Source organism: Sciurus carolinensis, chromosome 1 (genome assembly GCF_902686445.1).
Source record: "Sciurus carolinensis chromosome 1, mSciCar1.2, whole genome shotgun sequence".
Lineage (NCBI taxonomy): Eukaryota > Metazoa > Chordata > Mammalia > Rodentia > Sciuridae > Sciurus > Sciurus carolinensis.
The window spans coordinates 8536831-8556385 of record NC_062213.1 but is presented as its reverse complement, the minus strand read 5'-3'; the positions used below and the strand labels follow the sequence as shown (position 1 = coordinate 8556385).

The 19555-nt window shown below is 45.3% G+C and overlaps 1 protein-coding gene across 2 annotated transcripts in view; it reads right to left on the bottom strand.

The window, feature by feature from the left end:
- The window catches only part of Zfat (zinc finger and AT-hook domain containing), a 210128-nt gene that overhangs the window by 68084 nt on the left and 122489 nt on the right, over window positions 1–19555 (bottom strand). For both annotated transcript variants that reach the window (XM_047522686.1, XM_047522695.1), the window contains exon 11: window positions 11151–11239. In XM_047522686.1, coding sequence (XP_047378642.1) covers window positions 11151–11239 — 89 coding nt within the window. The remainder of the gene's footprint in view (window positions 1–11150; window positions 11240–19555) is intronic.

The window sequence follows — 19555 nt, the reverse complement described above, 5'->3', positions numbered from 1 at the left end:
CTAAGGTGAAATACTAATGTTCTAATATAAACCAAAGTTTAATCTATATGGTAAAATGACATGGTAAAATAACAAGGATTTCTTAGAAACACTAATTTACTCTTAACTTTGTGTCTATTAAGTTTTATTCTTTAGAACAATTAGTCTTAAAAATAGGAGTTTATACAATTATGGTTAAGCAACTGTTAGAGTATTGTACGATGTTATAGAGTCTAAATTTTTCTTTAAAAACTAAATTTGGTAAGAACCAATTTCTCACTAAATTTGAAATAACTCTAACCACAGGTATACCTTATAACCCACAAGGACAAGGTATTGTTGAACATGCACATCTCACCCTCAAAAATACTCTTTATAAACAAAAAGGGGGAATAGGGGAGACCTTCAGGTCCCCTAAAGATAAGCTTTCTCTTTGCCTCTTTATTTTAAATTTTTTAACTCTCGATAATGAAGGTCGCTCTGCTGCTGAGAGACATGGCAATCATAAACAACATGATAGAGCGACGGTAAAATGGAAGGATGTTCTTACAGGACAATGGAACGGCCCAGACCCAGTGCTTTACTGGAGCCGCGGCTCGGTTTGTGTGTTTCCACAGGATAAAACATCGCCTATCTGGGTTCCTGAGCGACTAACTCGACCAGTGCCAACGATACAAGTAACTCAGACCAACATACTCCTGATGACCATATGCTCGTAGCCCCCCTTGAACTAACTTACAACCTCTTTTTAGTCTCTTAGGGTGCTCTCTCTCTCAATGTTGGAATGCTTCTAGGTTCCCGCTGGCAGTCTTACTGTGTGTTCCTACCTTCCTACCAGTCCCAGTCTCTGTTACAGATGCGGAATTGCCAGTGTTACTATCAAGAAACAGGAGAGATTTTGGCATCACAGCGGCCGTGGTTGCCACGGTAGCAGTCTCTGCAGCGGCAGCCACAACCACAGCAGCAGCATTGACACAACCATACAGACAGCAACAACAATCACTTGGACTAAAGAGACCCTAAACCAACATCTAAGAGCAGGCATACTCCTTGTAAATGAAAGAGTGGACTTACTACAAGAACAAGTGGATATCTTGCAAGAACTTTTGGGACTGGGATGTGTTTATCCTTTAAGAGCAGTGTGTGTCACCCCTATTGCTTATAATAACCTTAGCTCTGTGGTTATGTTATCTAAAAATCTCTCTGTCTACCTTACTGGTAATTGGTCATCTACCTTTGATAATTTAACCAGTCAGCTATGAGCTGAAATACTCAGAGTCAATTCCACCAGGGTTCAAGTTGCATCGGTATCCGAGATGTTCTCTTTGTTATCTAAAGCCCTGGGATTGACAAAACAGTGGGCTGGAACAGTAGCTGTTCTGATTATTATCTGCTTAGGGACAGCCTATGTTATACGCAGCCAAATCAGAGCTCGCCAAGATGCCCGATGTCATCAACGGGCTATAGTACAGACTTTGACAGCCATTGAGACAGGCACATCCCCCCAAGTACGGTTAAGCATGCTGGACCAGTAGTCAAAGTCGGGTAAGATCTGTGGAAATACATACCAACCTAAGACAGGGTTCTGACGCCTGGAGGTCAGAATTCCAATGATGGGTAAGGATGTAATTTGCCATGGACAACCTAAGACAGGCATGGTCCCAAGTCATCTTTTCTTTATTTAAAGAATAAGGGGGAGATGTCAGGGGCGGGCTCTGAGGGCCCCAGAGCCGCACAGTGGCCTGATCTCTAAGATGGCGCCTGGCAGCTTGCCAGACATAGCTGCACTCATATTCAAGTTTTAGGAAGTAACTCTGGTTGGCTGTTGTACACGAGGCGATCCTGGTATCTGCCTGGAGACTGTTCCTTGATAGGCTGACTTTCCTGGTAGTCTACTCTCTGATAGACTGATGTTCTCAATATAAGTCTGAGACTTGTGGAATAAAATCCTTTTGGTTCCTGTGATCAAGAAGAGCGTTCGCGTTGTGATTGTCCCCGCGGGCGGTGGGCGATCATACAGTTAAGGGAGGAGACCCTGGGGCACAGCCCAAGGGAACCAGGTGCAAGTTCCTGAGAGTCCTCTCCCAGCACAGTCATATGGGACACACTGATTTCCCCAGCAGGGGGCTACGACAACACACAGGGACTGGTGCAACCAGAGGGGCTCACTAGAGGTTCAGCGTCCAGGATTTTATTGGGGGCTGATCGTGTGGGCACCCTCTGCCTAACATGCAAAAAATTCTAGACTCCCCAGAAGGCAAGTAAGTCTTCAGCATGAACCACCCTCAAGTACCATGAGGACAGAGTAAGCTCCTCTCATCCATCAGAGTGCCAGAAACTTTTGTGAAGTACAAGTTCCCAGACACCAGTCAAGGGCCAAGCTTGTAAGCAGGCCTCTCAAAGGGCAGCGGGCAGGCTGGTCTGCACCATGACTCTTCTGCAAAATCCCCACGATAAGAACATTCACTCTTCCAAGCTAAATGTTTACCTCAGTCTCTACTATTTTTTTCACACATACTATCTGGCATTCAATTAAACATTGTAAGACATGGAAAGAATTAAGAAAATGTAACCACAAATCAAGGAAAAAGGTCTATATGAACTGATGCACAGATGACCCAGATGTTGAAATGACTACATCCAAACATTAAAATAACTGTGATAAAGGTTCTAGGAGAAAAGGGAAAACACGTATGAACAGGTGATTAAATTTAGCAAAAAAATAAAAACTATTAAAAAACAAAATGAAAATACTAGGATATTTCAAACACTAAAAACGAATGATTCATCTGGAAGTCTTCAAAGCAGAGCAAACACATCAAAGAAAGGATAAATAACCTTGAAGAAAGGTCAACAGAAATCACTGAAGCACAAAGACAAAGAAGAATGAGAGTAATGATCTGAATGATGTGAGATGATATCAGTTAAAAGTATGTGATATTATTGTCCCAAGAGGGAAAGAGAGCAAACGAAGAAGGATTTAAAGAGAAAATGGCTGAGAATGGTTCAACCATAAAAGATATCAAACCACAGATCCAAGAGCTCACCAAACCCCAAGTAAGGAAAACCACACTTGGACTCACTTGACATTAATATAATGAAAACAAAACAAAGACAGGAAAATCTTAAAACATCCAGAGGGAAAAAGACCCATTACATACAGGGGTATCATAATAAAGGTTAGAGAAAATGAAGGTCAAAAAGTAATGGAAAACATCTTCAGGGTGAAGTTCCCTAGAAATCTGCAACCATCAAAATACTCTTTAAAAGTGAAGCCATTTTCAAATAGGAAAAAGTAAAGACAGGTCTAACCAAAAACTGAGGAAGGTGAACTAGAGTTGACACTGGCACGTTAAGAAATGCTAGAGGAAGTTCTCCAAGCAAAGGACCATGCATCAGAGGAGCCAGGCTGCAAGGAAAATGCGGAACACCGGAAAGGTTAAAAGTGCAGGTAAATTTACATCTGAACTTACTAATTTTTTTAATTAAGTTCTAAAAATTTATTAATTTTTTATTTGATGGCTTTTAAAAATTGTATTTTCATGTGTATGTTTGACATATCTCTAAAATATTTACTGATTAAAGCAAAAAACAACACTGTATTAAGGAGTTTACAATATAAGTAGAAGTTTCATATATGGTAAGAAAAAAAGCACAGAGCAGAGAAAGTACTACGTACTAGAGTGTTTGAAGGCCCCGACATTGCTCATGAAACAGCACGCTACCTGAAACTGGACTGCGCTGAAATAACGTGCTCTTCGCAGCAAGCACAGAAGCACGCGTGCGCACGCTCACACACAGTTTAAAGTCAAAAATCCCAGATGCAGGACATTCGATAAAACACTCTATTGACCAGAGCTCCTCAAAACTTCCAAGGTCATCAAAAACGAAAAGTCAGAAACTTTCAAATGCAAACAGGGCCTAAAATGATATGACAACGAATGTGATGTGGGATCCTACTGATATCCAAAAGCAGAAAAGAAGATTAGGTGAAAACCAAAGAAACCTGAACAAAAAGTGGACTTTAGTTAATAATAATGTATTAATATTGGTTCATCAGTTGTAACAAATGTACCATATTTATATTAAATGGCAATGAGAGGGGAAATGAGTTGTGGGATATATAAAAACTCTCTGTATAGCCTTCAAAACTTTTCTGTAAATCTAGAAATATTCTAAAATAAAAAGTCAATAGAGGAGATAAAATGAGATGCTAAAACATACTGATTCACCCAAAAGATGCCAGAAAGGAAGAGGAAAAAAACAGGACAGAGAAAATAAATACCAAGATGATACTCTTAAATTCAAACATGAAAATGTTTGTATTACATTAAAGATAAAAGGACGAAGCACTCTAAGTAAAAGGTAGTAATTATCAGACCAGTCACACACAGATGTGTATAAGAGATAAATACATGGGCACGTGCAGACACACGCAAGGTGCAGTTCTACACTGTTGACGAGAACGCATTTTAAATGTAAATATCTAACAGGGCATTTCTTCACAGAGTTCCAAATCCAGGGCAGTGGCTACAGACTGTGGCCCAAGGAGCCCTTCCTGGGTGGAGGAAGCTGGCAGGGCCCCCTGGGTTAGAACCCTCCATGCGCACATTTGCCAAAAGCCCGTGGTGATCTCGATGCTGATTAAAGCTGGAGGAGAGCCAAACTGGTGGGAAAGGGGTCAGAGGTCTTTAAGAAGCAAGCCCCCAGCACTCCACAGAGAGGGCAAGCTGGGGCCATCCCCAGTATCTCCTCCTGGAGAGTGGCCTGGGCAGGGTGGAGGCCAAGTGTACCTGCGCCAAAGGGAGACATTCCTTCTGGCAGCTTCCTCTGGGCAACTCCTTCTGAAAGAGTCCTAGAAATACCAGAGTCATCATTCACATTTTCCAAAGGCATCCGCAGCTTGAAGGGCAAGGGGACCCCCAGAGGTCAACTAGTTAGTTTGTAGATAGCAGCATCAATATTTTAGCCCCAAACAGCCCAACTCCAAAGCCAACAACCCCAAACAGCTCTACAAAGTAAAATAGCATCAGTGTGTCTAAAGCAAATAAAGAGGAAAACTGAACACCTGAAAAATATTTGGTGTATTTTAAGCACAATTTAGTCTCACCAAAAAGAATATGAACATGATCAGTCTGGTTTATACTTCTTGCTTCACTTCTTTTGGGAAATTGGAGTAATTTTCAAGAGATAGGGGAAGGAAAAAAAGAGCTAACTTTCTTTGATCACCCACCAGGTACCATGTACCATATCAACTCCTCATAAAAATTGTATTGCTTTTAATATCTCCAACACTAGGAGATAGATATCACCATCAGCACTTTACAGGTAATAAAACATACAGAAAGAAGTTAAATAACACAGCCTGCAAGCAGCACAGCCAGGAACTGAACCTCATCTGGTTCTAAATCCTGTGCTTTTCTAAGATCTCATTGCTTTGAGATTTTCAAATGCCAAACAGAATCTCACCAAAATTCTCAAAGGCATTTTACCACTATCTCCACAGGATGAGATGAATGAGAACGTATTTATACTCTGCTTTGATTTGGGGGAGTTTCTAGGATATCATTTTTACCTAAATGTTGCTGCTTTTTATTTTAAGTTTTTGAATAGGTAAAACGTGCGATTCGCATGGTTCAAAATTATAAACATGGAAGGTCTCACACCAGACCTGTACTTCATCTACCCTGTTTCCCTTCACCCAGGTTCCTTCTTTTCTCTGACCCCCTCACCCCTCTTGTGCTGGGGATGGAACACCAACGGGTGTTTGTTTATTTTCCATGAATTCTCGGGGAGGTTTTAAGGCAACATGAGTAATACAATTGAGTTCTACACATTTTAACCTTCCTTTTTGCACTTCATCATATATGACAAACATCTTTTTATAAAATAAGCGGAGTGCTTTGGGACTCTTTTTTGCAGCTGTGCAGCATGCTGTTGTGTGGATGCCCTGTTTCCACCAAGCCCCTACCCTACTCCTGGGCGTTTCTGTTCTCTTCACTGACTAGCCCTGCACAGTTATCATATCGGTGCAGACATATTTCTCGTATCTGCACTTGTATCTGTAGGAGATGAATTCTCACGAGTGGCCAAGCGAAGTCAGGGTATATGCATTTGCGATTCAACAGATTCTGCCACCCTGACCTCCACAGGCATCACAGCCACTTGCAGTCCTATCAGGTAGTGAGACAAGAGCTGATTCCTCAAGAGTCTCATCAGCAGAGGGTGCTCTTCAAGTTCTGAATGTCTGCCAAATCAAGTAAAAAGTAATATCTTATCGTGGTTTTCCTTTTCTTTTTTATTATCAGTGAGGCTGGGCATTTTATCATGTAGCCAAGAGCTACTTCCTTCTGGGTGACCTATGCTTTTTCTATCCTCTGCTTATACAAGACAACCATTCAAAAAAGTAAGACACATAAAAAGCCAAAAGTAAGACACATAAAAAGCCAACACCATATGAAAATAAGAATAATTCCAGCTGTTCAATACTTTTTCTTGGTTTTTGAAAAATACTATCTTAAAATACCATTCTCAGACTCTGGTAGCTAACAAGTATGCTAAGAGAAATCTAGCCATTTCCCGGAATGAATCAGTTAATCAATCGAGCTACCAGCAACCCCATGAGGGAGGCAGAGTGACCGAAACCAGCTAAAATGGCACTGTGAAGAAGCATTCTGTACAGGCTGTGATACAAGCCAACCTGACCCGCATCTGCTTCTCTCCTCCCTGCCTCCCGCGCTGCCGCCCTTGGCACCTGACCCCCAGCCTCAACGTCTCTCATGACTGGAAAGAAAACAACACAACTACTTTTTTCAGAGTCAATCATTACAATCCAGGCTCACAGGCAAACAGAAACTTAGTGTGTAATGACATATACAGACAGAGCATCCTGCTTAACTGAAAGGATGAAACTTTACTTAAAGCAGGCACCTTGTACGTGTGTGCAAGGCAACGGTCACTGCATCGACTAGCCCTGTCGCCAAGAACATTTCTCTCAACAGAGTCCAGGGCTGAGAGAGACCAGTGGAGAGGGTCAGAGCTGCACAGGCGATCCCCATCCGTCGCCCACACGCCTTAGAGGGCAGCAGGCCGACTCATTTTCCAGCAAGAAAGCAAGGAGTCTAACAGCGACAAGGAAGGAAAATGCCCGTTTCTGTTAAAGCTCCCGGCTCCGCAGCAGCCCACTTTGCCCAGTATCTTCCCTGGCCCTTCTCTGAGGTTGAAAGCATCAGTTCCACCCTAGGGAATGTGTTTTAACTGCAGCTCCAAGAAACGCCTGTAACACCTCTACCATTAGTAAATTCCCAGTGATTTGAGGGACTTCATTCTGTGTTTATAGCCCTTTAGATTTTAGTATGACACACAAATACTCAGTTTGAACATATCCAATGTAGGGTTACTTTTAATAGCAAAAACCAGGAACAACCAAAGTACCCAAATGAGGAGCATGGTTAACCGTGAGACTTAATCTGAAGCAGGCATTAAAACTGCTGATTTTTTTTTATAATAATGTAAGATAAAAAATTATTTTACATCATAAAAAAGTAGTTTCTAAATGTTTTTAGAAATGCCTATAAAATGACAATAAAAAGACAACATTTACAATTAATAGTCCAGCCTGTCTTTGACTGGGAGATTACTTTGTCCGACTCTGAGGTAAAGAATTCTTAGCAAACCCGCTGGTCACAGCTCCAGCAGAGCTTTATCAGGATAAATCTGATGCTGTAATCTCCAGCAGAAAGAATATGCACGTACTGTATAACCTCAGCCACATCCAAAACATACATTTAAGAAGTCTATGAGGAAAGGAATCAACATTTTCAAAATCATAATTAATGAACATAAAGAACTGGATCCTAATTAGAATGTCATATTCCATGTGTGTATAATATGTCAAAACACACTCTACTGTCATGTATACCTGAAAAGAACAAATCAAATATATATGTATAGATATAAAAATAGAAAACATGTAACAAACTATATATTGCAAATTAAATATCTACATCTAGAAAAGCAAAATGGTTTCATCTTGTAAACCAAGTATAATAGATTAGTATCTAAGAATTTCTGAGGACAGAGACTTGATTTGTTAGCAATGTTTACTACTGGTATGAACTATGTATGCATACGGCTGGGATCTGAATCTGGAATGAACCTGAAAGCTTCACGTGTTGAAGGCTTGGTCCCCAGTGTAGCAATATTCAGAGGTGGGGCTTTAGGGAGGTCACTGGATCACGGGGCTCCACCTTCAGCAGTGGATTAATCCACTGAGGGCTTCATAATTTGAATGGACTAACCAGTGTGAGGCGGTGGGAACTGTAGGAACCTAGCTGAAGGCAGTGGGTCCCTGGGCATGCCCTTGAGGACAGTGTCTTGTCCCCAGCCCCTCCTCCCACCCTCCCTCTCTGCTTCACCATGACATCAGCAGTTCTGCTCCATCACACCTGTCTTGCCACGTTCTGTCGCATCACCAGTTCAGAGCAATGGACTTGAATGACCTTGGAGCAAAATTTCTGAAACTGAGCCAAAGTACATCTATGCTCCTTTAAGGTGACTTCCTCAGGTATTTCATTACAACTATGAAGAGGTAACATGCATACCATGTACTTCCTGGTCATGATGAAAACGTTCTATGATAAAGAGATATGAAAGGAAAAAAACGTGGAGGAATGTCATTGGCAGAATATTGCCCCTTCAAAGAAGTCTATGTCTTAATCCCTGGAACCTGTAAATAGGACACCTTATGTGGCAAAGAGGAATCAAGTAAGACTGCGGGTGGAACAAGGTTGCTAATCATCTACCTTAAGATGGGGACACTACCCTGGGCCATGTGAGTAGGCCCAGTGTCATCACAGGGTCCTTGCAGGAGCAGAGGAGGGTCAGAGAAGACATGATGAAACATACCATACTGCTGGCTCTGAAGACAGAGGAAGGGGCCACATGCTGAGGAACACAAGTGGCCTTGGGGAGCAAGGAGAGGCAAGGGAGTGAATTTTCTCCTGGAGCAGCCAGAGGGAAACAGCCTGCCAATACCTCAATTCTATGTTAGTGAGACACGTGCTAGATTTCTCAATTACAGAACTGTGAGATAATAAGTGTGTATTGTCTTAAGCCACTAAATTGGTGGTAATTTATTATGGCAGCCAAAGGAAGCTAATACAGGGTAGGAAGGAGAGAAGACAGAGAAAGAGTAATGGCCACTGTCTGGATGAAGGTGGTCCACATGGAGCAATTTCATTTTGTCATGTTAGACTCAATTAGCTTAGAAACACCCCCTAAACTAACTGGCACAGGAAAGTTCCCTGATTTATAGGATAAGAGAGACCAAGGATGACTTCAGTAATCCTCACTCAGGCCTGAGTCTCCTTCCAGCCATGGTATGACTTGGAAGGGAGGGAGCCCACGTCCCCAGGACCAGCTCAGCACAGGAGTTACAGGCCCAGCACTGGATACCAACTGTGTGACAGCAGAAAAAAAGGTAATAACCACACATCATAAACTCAACTAAAACCATCCCCAAATCCTCCTGCTCTGCACTTGGACCAAAGAAGCCACAATCTTGGAAAGAAAACAGTAAGGATTTCATGGCAGAAAGACGGCTTCAGCTGTGTGTGGTCAGGAAAGGAAAGCATCCACACTGAAAACCACCGCCTGGAAGCCAAGCCTGCTGATGTTGAGTAGCTGGGAAGATAACTGACTCTGCAGGGTCCACAATCCTCATCCGTGTGGCAATGGCTGTCTTGGCTCTCTACTTTGCAGCTGATAGATGCACTAATACAGAAAAGTTGAAGTCTGCCAGAGAAGCATGCCTTGGAGCTGAGAAATATGAAATAAAGCTCTTAATTTTGATTTTATACAAAATATGCATAACACTGAAGACCTTCCCCAATTCAGACACCATGACACTCCCACCAAGTGTTCAGTATAGAGGTCAAAAGCAGCTACATAAGCAACAGGCTGCAATGGTTTTGGCATTTCCAGCCCCTGCCCGCTTTCTGGCCACAAGTAACTGAGAAGATGTGAGGAGAAAAGCACAGGACCACCAGCGAGAAGATGAAGTCCAATTCCAGTTCCTTCACGTGCTGGGCTTTGACAGCATATCATCCCTTCACCCCAAGCCACTTAGCTTCTTTAGCTCTAAGAGGAGAAAGCAAGAGAATCCATGTCTCACAGGTAGTTCTGAGCATGGGATGGGCTTGCGGCTGGGAAAGGTCCTTGTCACCTCATAAGTGGTGAGCAAAGTGAGTCAACACGACAAGGGTGACTTCAGTTGAGAACATGGGTATGACAGAAAAGAATAAGGGTCACCAGTCGATTTCTGCTATTCAGGTTCTTCATTTCTCCAACAGGGTGAGGGTGCCTACATGGGGAAGATCTGGGTGGACAGGCATGTAGCTCCTGGCACAGAGCTACATGGACGAGCTGCTTGATAAATGTAAGCTGTGAGTGTGGTGACTCCAGTCCCTTCCCGACTCCAGATGCTCTGGGGTTTCACTGTAGACACCATTTCAAAAATCATGTTAGGGCCACACATTTGCAGATTCTGATGACGCCACTTCCACGTGTGCAGACCACCAGGAGCAGCAGCAGTAGGAGTGGTTTTAAGGGTCAAGTTTCCCTAAGTGATATTAGGGAAAGTAGATATTTTTACTGAACAAATAACTGGACCACAGTTCTTATGCTCAATAGCTGCACCAAGAGCAGTGACCAAGTGGATACTGTGACCTACATTAAGGAAACGTCACTTGGAGGTAATAAAAGAACATAGAGGGGACTCTCTCTGGAGCCCTGCCGTATGCTGGTCAATGGATATGCCTCTGCTCTCAAGGCCCTGCTGGCCAGGCCTCATCAGAGCTACTCCCCAGGTGATGAACTCACACTGAGCCAGAGCTGAAGACATGAGCATCCCTAAAGCTGCACTCTCTCACCATCACTGGTTTTTGTTTTTATGGCAAAATCGAGCCTTGTCTTCTGTCTGCATCCTTTCACACACTGTTTCTTGTCTTGGAAGAGAGAAATGCCACACTGGCAGAGAGAAAGCACAGAGGAAACTGAGGTATTCCTCGGACTCCAGGTGTGGACAGCTTAGGGGCCTGAAAGTGAAGGTGAAGCCCCAAAGCAGTCGTTTCCAGCCAGCAGCTCCATCTCTATCTTCCCACATCTCTTACCTTGAAGGAGGCGTGCTGCTCCATGTGCCGCAGCAGCTGTGGCTTCTGGGCTGCTGTGTAGTCACACACTGTGCACTTGAACTGCTTCCCTGGAAAGAAGCGGAGGACAAGGTGAGCTTTGCAGGCTGGGAGACCCTGTGTGTGAATGAGGCCAGGCATGGAGTAGTCCACACAGGAGTCCCTTGCCAGGTGGAGACCAGGACCTCAGGTGGGAGACAAGAAGGAAGCACACTGATGCGATGCAGCACACTCAGTCTTCGACAGGTGGGACTGGAAAGGAGCTCGCCACTGCAGAAGAAACAGCCAGCCCCACTGGGAAAGGCCCCAGCATGGTCACTCAGCAGGCTCCTAGAGAAAGAGCAGGGTGTGCCCTGCTGCCTGGAGAGAGGGCAAAGAGGAAAAGGGGTACACACGGGTGGGAGCTGGTGGTCAGGAAAACGGAGTAGCTGGATCTTCTTCTGGAACCTGGAGGGTGAGGGCTGCAGGAAGTCAAAAGCTCAGCCTGGGGTTGGGGGCCAAAATATCAAGGACCTGGGCATCTCACTAAGGAACTCAGATGGGATCCTCAGATTCCTCAGACGAATCTGCGGAATGATATTCTTTAGGCAGCAAGGTGTCGTAGAGCTGCTAATGCTGCCAGGAATATAAACAGCATTTTTGAGGGAATACTAGGAAGAAAACTACAGAGGATATAAAACACGGCTCTCTTGGGAAGATTAATGTTTTAGCAATATTTAAATATCCAATAATGGGATGATCAAGCCAACATGTAAAACAAATTAATGGATATACAGGGCATACTAAATTATTTGTTCCTGATTAGTGTAAATAAAATCTCCATTTGCAACAATACAAACGCACACAACCAAAGAGAAGTATGTCCTACTTCCCACAGCAGTAAACGGTTCAACATCAGCTTGCTCCTGGGAAACACAACCATACCCCTGTAGCATGCACCCAGCAACACTGGCTCTTCTGGAGCATTCTCCTCCTTGCCCTCTCAGGTGGCTGTGAGACCTGTCTACAGCTGCAGCCTCTATGTTCTCCAGCTGTTGCACCCCTGAATCCAACAAAATCTGCCTGCTGGCACCAGCAGGCTGCAAATCCCATTCTCACCAAGGTAACCAGTGAACTCCAGGGGGCCAAGCCTATGGTGGACTTCAATCCTGACTGTGCAGGACAGTTCTCTGGAGTGTGACTGCTAACAGTTGATGCTCTGGAAATGTCTTAGGACCCAGGACACTGCCTCTCTGGGGCTCCGACTATTCATTCTGAGTGACCTTGAGGCAGCTCCTCCTGCCCACCTTCTTACACAATGATGTTCCACAGTGTTCCAGTTGCACCCCTATTCTCTTCATGCTGCGAGCATCCTTGCACATGACTGTCCCCTACAGGATTGTGTAATCCCTTGATGCCAAAGTCTGCACTTCTCTGATCTCATCCCTAAACCTGACTTAAGTATCCAACTCTACTACCCTGACCATGTAGCTGTCCCAAACGTCCTGAGCTAGATTTGTTATCTTCCTCATCAAATGGGCTCCACTTCAGTCCTCCCAGTTCAGCACCCACATGACCCCCAAGTCAGACACCTGGTGGCATTTTTCAGCATCATTATGGCCCTATCTTTCACTCCCTGCATTTTTTCAGCATCTGATTTCATCTCCTAACTACTCAACACATCTTGTCTTTCTATTTCTACACCTCCACACAGGTTTAGATCCTCCTCATTCCTTTCCTAGACAATTGCAAAAGCCCCTAAGCTGGTTTCTTTGCCTTTGTGAGACCTTCCCATCGATCCACCATCCATCCATCTATCCACTGCCCATCATCCACCACACATACTTCCTTCCCACATAACCCAGGAATGGGCCCAACTGTAGACCAGCTCAAGATCCAGGGCAGAACACAGAAGGTCCTCCAGAACCGGAACTAACCCCATCTTTCTGTGACCTCCTCTTGTGCCTGTCCCCTCTATATCTGGCCTTTGTTAACAGCTGCTTCACTTCTCCTAACTATGTGTCTACCTTTGTACTCTCAGACCCTGAGATTTTGCTAACATTTTCCATGGCTGTGATACAGTTTTTCAGCATCTGGCCATTCTTCACTTTAACTCAAAACTCAAGTTGAACATCTCGTAAAACTGTTGTCTGGCAAAAAGCCAGTCCCTCCACATACTCCCATGACACATCAGCCATACACCTCAGTCTAGGTTCTCTTGTATAGCACTACAAACACATGCTCACAATTCAGGGACTGCCATCAGCTGCCCACGGGCAGGAACCATGTCTTGCTCATCTTGGTGACTCCAGGGCTTGTATGCATGCAATACTGGACATGTCCATGCATTTTACTAAGCTGAACTGGGCAGGGAACAAAAGGGAAACTTTTTAACACCTTTGATAAAACCAGAAAAAAAAAAAACATGAATTCCAAATGGTACATATATCAATACTACCATTGTACCCATTATTTCAGGTACAAATAAGACCTTACTAATTCCTCAAGTCCAAAACACGAAAAACTTCTTCACATGTAAGGCATACACGTTATCATCAGGCAGCAACTAAAACTCTCTTAAATACAGTGTCACCTTTCACTCACATGTAAGGCCACACATCTCTACACATCATCAGTATGATCTTATACACACACACACTTCTCTGCCAGTGCATGAATCATGTAAAGACACCATCCCTGTTCCAGGCAGCCCGAGGAAAATGGTGTTTGGATTCTTCACCACCAGAGTGAGTGGAGGAAAGCTGAAGAACCAGTCTCAGATGCGACAGATATTTTATCACTCATAATCAAACACTCAGATCAAAGAGTAAAAGATTAAGCGCTAAAAAGGAGACTGGAAATGAGTAAAGGGAGTTTCCCGTTTGAGATCAGGAGTCAGCCTTGTGCCCATATACTATTCTCAAGGCTCTGAAGAGACAGGAAAGAAGAGAGCTCCTAAGAGGAGGTGCCACCAACACTGCCCTTGTTTCCAGCAACCTTTGACAGCCCTGATCAAACAGGCCTGGGAGAGCACTTGACATAATCTTCTGCTGCCCAATTAAAATAATGGAATACACATTCACGACTAATCGTAAAGGAGAGCTGTGAGATTATCAGGCTGCTCTCTTATCAAGAGACTCCTGAGAGTTACAGGAGAGTGGACTGGAAAAACTAGCATTTACTCAGGCTAGATGACCTCAAAGGGCTGCAGATGAATGTCGCATGTCTGTGGATAAAAGTCACACAGCATCCCACCAAAAGAAAATGATTATAAAGAAGAAACAGAGACTGATTTTTTTTAAATCACTCACTCCTCACATGTTGTACCTGGCTAGGTCAGTAAGTTGTACCTACTGACCAGCTAGGCACTGTGAACAGTGCCAGCCCCTCACACACACTGTCTAACTGTGCACCTGAGTCTGAGACTCAGGTGGCACCACTCCGTAATGGATAAGGAACTAGGATCACAAACCTGAATAACTTGCCAGGTTACAAAGTGGTAGGTGGCAGAGCCTGGATTTAGACCCTGGTCTGTTCAACTGCAAATACCCTGTTTTTATTTATTTATCTTTTCAGCTAATACAGGTGCGACATGACTTCCCGAAGGCAAGAAAGAATTTACGCCAGTATTATGGTTTGAATGTGAGGTATTCCCCCCAAAACTGCTGTTAATGCAGGAATGTTCTGAGGTAAAATGACTGTGTAATGAGTGCTGTACTCTAATCAGTTCATACTAGTCTGAATGAGCTAATTGGGTGGTAGATGTAGGCAAGTGGGGTATGGCTGGAGCAGGTGGCTCATCTTCCCTGGGGCCCCTTCCACAACCCCTCTGCTTCCTGGCTGCCTCGAGGGGAGCAGCCTTCCTCTGCCTCACTGGGGCCCAGACCAGTGGGGCGCTGCCTATGGAGAGATCTAAAACCATCCATCCAAACTAAATTTCCCCTCAAGTTGTTCCTGGTCACACAACACAAAGCTGACTAAAACAACCAGTGGCAGGCACACTGTGCCACTCATGCACAAAGGTGGCACAATAAGGCTGTCCATTCAAAAGGGCCACCCAAGGGGGGTCAGTGGCAGGGGCAGTGTGTGCTCTGTCTGGCTTTGTCCAGCTCACCCTGTGTGACCCTGGGCTCTTTAACTTCTTTGCTATTCAGAGGTCTCATCAGAGAAAAGTAGGACGTCAACCCTGCCTGTTACAAGGAGGACCACAGGCACAGGTCCTGGATACCTGATAAGTAGCCCCTGAAGGACGTCCAGGTGTGCATAGGGGACCCAGCAGCAGTCCCTCTCCATGGTGGCCACCAGGGCCACTTGGGAGAGCCCTGTGTCTTTAACTCCCTTCCACACTCTTGGAGACGATCTGAGGATTCAGTTCTAAGTAAGTCACCTAAAGCTAAAAGATGGAGACGGCAGGAGGAAGTGCTTGTAAAGTCCAGGAACACACAAGTCAGGGTGTCAAAGAGCGACGAGGGCCTTGTCTCGGAGAAAGGGCCCGGCTGGCTCCTGTCTCCACTCCAGGGCACAGCGCACAGCCCACGGCAGCCTGTGCTGGCTCTTCCCAGGGCCCAGGGCGCCCTCCCGGATCCCCCAGGGTCTGCGGGCGCAGCTCTCAAGCATTCCCTGGAATGTCACCTTCCTTCCCACCACACCCCCTCTCAGGTCCTCCCCTCCTGAGGCACTGCTCGCATTTTTTAACCTATTTATTTTTATTTTGAAACTGAATCATTTCACATTTTTCTTTCATATCTCAATTTCTCAGCATTTGCGATGTTTTCATATTTCCCTTGTAATAGAGCGTTTTTATTGATCCACATCATGTTCATCATCTGTCTCACTCACTCGAATCTCAGCCTCTTGACAGGTGTGTTTGCTTGCTTGTTGGTGCTGCCCACCGCTGTGCCGCGGCTGCCTCGTGGCCCCTCCCAAGGTGTGGGCACTCCAGGAAGCAGAGGCTGCGAGGCGAGGCATGCTGGAGGACAGGCTGTGGAAGGTATGGGAGCGCTCCATCCTATGTCTCCTTCCTCCTCCCCACCACCAACGCCTCCTTGGTGGGTGTCACTGGCCCTGCCCATAGTCCCCGGCTCCAGCCACAGATGATCAGACCGCAGTAGACGAGTGAGCCAAGCTGAGCCAGGTGCTGGAACATTTGGATGTGAAGCACCTAGTCAGGGGCCACTGGTCCTCATGTTTTCACTCTGTGGATGAAACAAGAGGACAAGCAAGTCTGCAGGAGGGGTGGGGAGAGATGGCAGAGAGAAGGTAACAACATCAGGGGAAGCAGCAGCAGCAGACGGGTGAGGTGGCAGTACAGATGGCCGCCTGGCTGGCTGTGCTCATCACTAGCAAGCATCACTGAGTGGCCACTGTGTGTCAGGACCACTGCCCCAGGCAGATGAAAGGGGACAGGAGCACAAAGCCCTTGCCCTCATGGAGCTTATCACCTAATGGGGCAGCAGCAAGTGTGCCAACAAGTAACTAAGACTCACCACCCATGACCAAGGACACCAACTGGTGGTGGAGGACAGGGGGCGGGGCTGGGTGTGCCACAGGACAAGCTGGTCAGGGCAGCCCCTAGAGGAAGGGATATTTGGCTGAAATGAGGGACAGGAAGCAAAGGCAGGTTTGGGAAGAAGAAACCACAAACATGAAGACCTGAGAGTCCATAGGCCCCCAGGGCCTTCACTGGGCCTGCCTCCTGGCCACTCCAGCTCCTTAAACAGCTCCTATTAACCGGTCAAGAGTTCCAGCAGGTACAGTGGCTGAAGGAGCCAGAGAAGGCATGAGCATAAAGCACACGACTCCAGAGAGCAAACAGAAAAGGGCAAACCAAGCAGCTGCCTCAGGAGGCACTAAAATCAGATTTAACCAACCAGGAGAAGCCCCAGTGACAGAACACACCTATGAAGCACACGAATCCTTGCCATATGTGCTTTAGGAACAGGAGTTCATTTCATCTTTACACTACCTGGGGGCTTTAGAGTTTCTGAATAAATACAAATTCTAAGATGGTAAGACTGGACACACAATAAAAAAACAAAAAAAAAATTAAATATTTTTAGTAACATGAGGTCTTGTTTTTTTTTTCAGGGTTCCCAATATTGCATTTAAGTTTTATCTCTCCACTTCTTTTTTAAAAAACAATTATTATTTTTTTATTTTTTACAGACTGCATTTTGATTCATTGTACACAAGTGGGGTACATCATTCAGTTTCTATGGTTGTGCACGACGTAGATTCATACCGTTCGTGCTATCATACTTGTACATAGGGTATTGATGACTGTCTCATTCCACGATTTTTCATAGCCCCCCCTCATTTCCTTCTACATAATCTAAAGTTCCTCCATTCTTCTCATCAAAGTTAAGATGGGACACTTCCATATCTCTGGGATACATTTTTGTAAAGTAAATTGGGTGCAACACACCACCAATTGTAAGGCCACAGTTACAACCACCAAAGCAGAACATTCACTCTGCTCCTGGGAGTGTGTCCTAAGGAAGGCAGTCAAAAGAAGGAAAAGGTAATGTACAAAAAAAAGTCCCCTCAAAGGTATAATAATGGGGTGGGGGGAGAAAACAACATTGTCCAAAAATAAGGAAATGGTTGTTACTCATGGACTACCACCTTAAAGCAACACTGTACACTTCCTGAACTTGTGATTTATGCACTGTGCAACTACAAAGAATAGCTACAATATTAACCTCAAGGCTACAAGAATGACATTTATCCCTGCCTCACAGTTGTATAATCATTCCCTCTAAATGTGAATAAAGGTTTGTAAGGCCTCACTCACATGTGAGGTTTGCCTGTAGGATGGATGTTTGTCTTCTTTAACGGAAAAGCATTCCAGACCATGAGCACCCATCTTGGGCAAGCCAGGGTGTGCACCCACACTGAACACAGGAAGGAAGGCAGGTCTCTCAACGCAGAGCCATGCAGTGGTTCCAGTGGTTCCTGAACTTAAAGGTTCACATGTTTGCTGACCTGGACCAGTTGTGGCTGTTTCCCAGGGCTTGGTCTGCCTGGGCTTCTTGGCCTAACCATGAATGATCTCAGGGATGGTCAGTCTTATTTGCTGAGGCAGGATCTAACTTTAGCAAGTGGTCAAAGTCACCCTGAGCCAAGCCTTACCAGTCAGGAGGAATGCAAGCTGAGACACACCTGTCTCAAGAAGCACTCCTACAGAGAGCAGTCAGGCCTACTGAGGAAACAGCACCCTGGCAAGAGAAAGCGGATGTGGGAACAAGCTGTCTCCATCACTAACCACAGAATTGGTCCCTCAGATGTTTGTGAAATCCATCTCACTTGACCCAGAGGCCCAGGGAATGTTAAAGTCCAAGTCACAACAACTTAGACGAATCTCACAAACGTAATGTTAAGAGGAAGACGCCAAGCCCCAAAGAACACACATGACAAAAGGTCAGTTTATACAAAGTTCACAGACAGGGAAGGCCCAGGGATGGTGCTAGAACTCAGAGCAGAATCCACCCGGGAGAGGGCTGGCAATGTTGTCTGCTTTTTGTCCTAGGTTGTGGTCTCACTGGTCATACCATATTGAGATGTACACTTACAAAGCAGCACTTCTGTGTAGTGTATGATACTTCCATTTTTAAAAGGTAAAAATAATGACAACAAAACAGGCCATCTTTCCCAGAAGGTGCTCAGAAACCGGCATCAAAATTCATCCAAGAAAGGAAAGATTTGTTGTGTAGTTCAAAGATAGAGTCTGAGGACTGCCTGATAGGGTGTAGCTCACACAGGCTGCTGTCGCAGGTGGAAAGAAGAAGAACACGCCCAGCGTGACATGGCCTGTGCTTTTCGGTTGGGCATCCCTCTGAGTGCCCAGCTTGCTCAGGTGTCCACTGCACGGGCTGTAGCTCCTGCTGAGATGTGGCCTTCACCACCAGCTCCAATCTCTCTCCAAGGTGGGGCTGCCGTCTCCTCCACCTCTGTCCATCTTCCAAGGAGACATGACACCACCTGTGCAAAGCCTGTTTTCAGGTTCTCCTTCAGAAGCAGCCCCTTCCCTCAACTAAGGTGAACTCCTGGGCCTTGTCCTGTCGTGGCCAGCGGGGAGCATGCCTAGCCTCAGACCTCCTGGGCGTTGCCTGGTTGGCAAATGAAAGCTGGCCAAATTCAAGTGTCTAGAGACAGAGAAAAGAAAGCCCAGGATCCTGAGTCCCATCATCCTGAGCTCTGCCTCTTGCTTGGGTCTTACTCAGGGGCAGTTATTCAGCTGCCCTCTGAGAACAGGGCTGAGAGGATCTGGAGGTAGGAAGAGAGAATGGAAATGCATGTTATCCTCCCCTGGGTTAGATAAATAGAGGCGCACAAACCCAAGGAAGCCAGGGTCATCCTGCCACGCATGAGCTGTCGTGGGCTGGCCAGAAGGAGGCACTGTGGTGGGG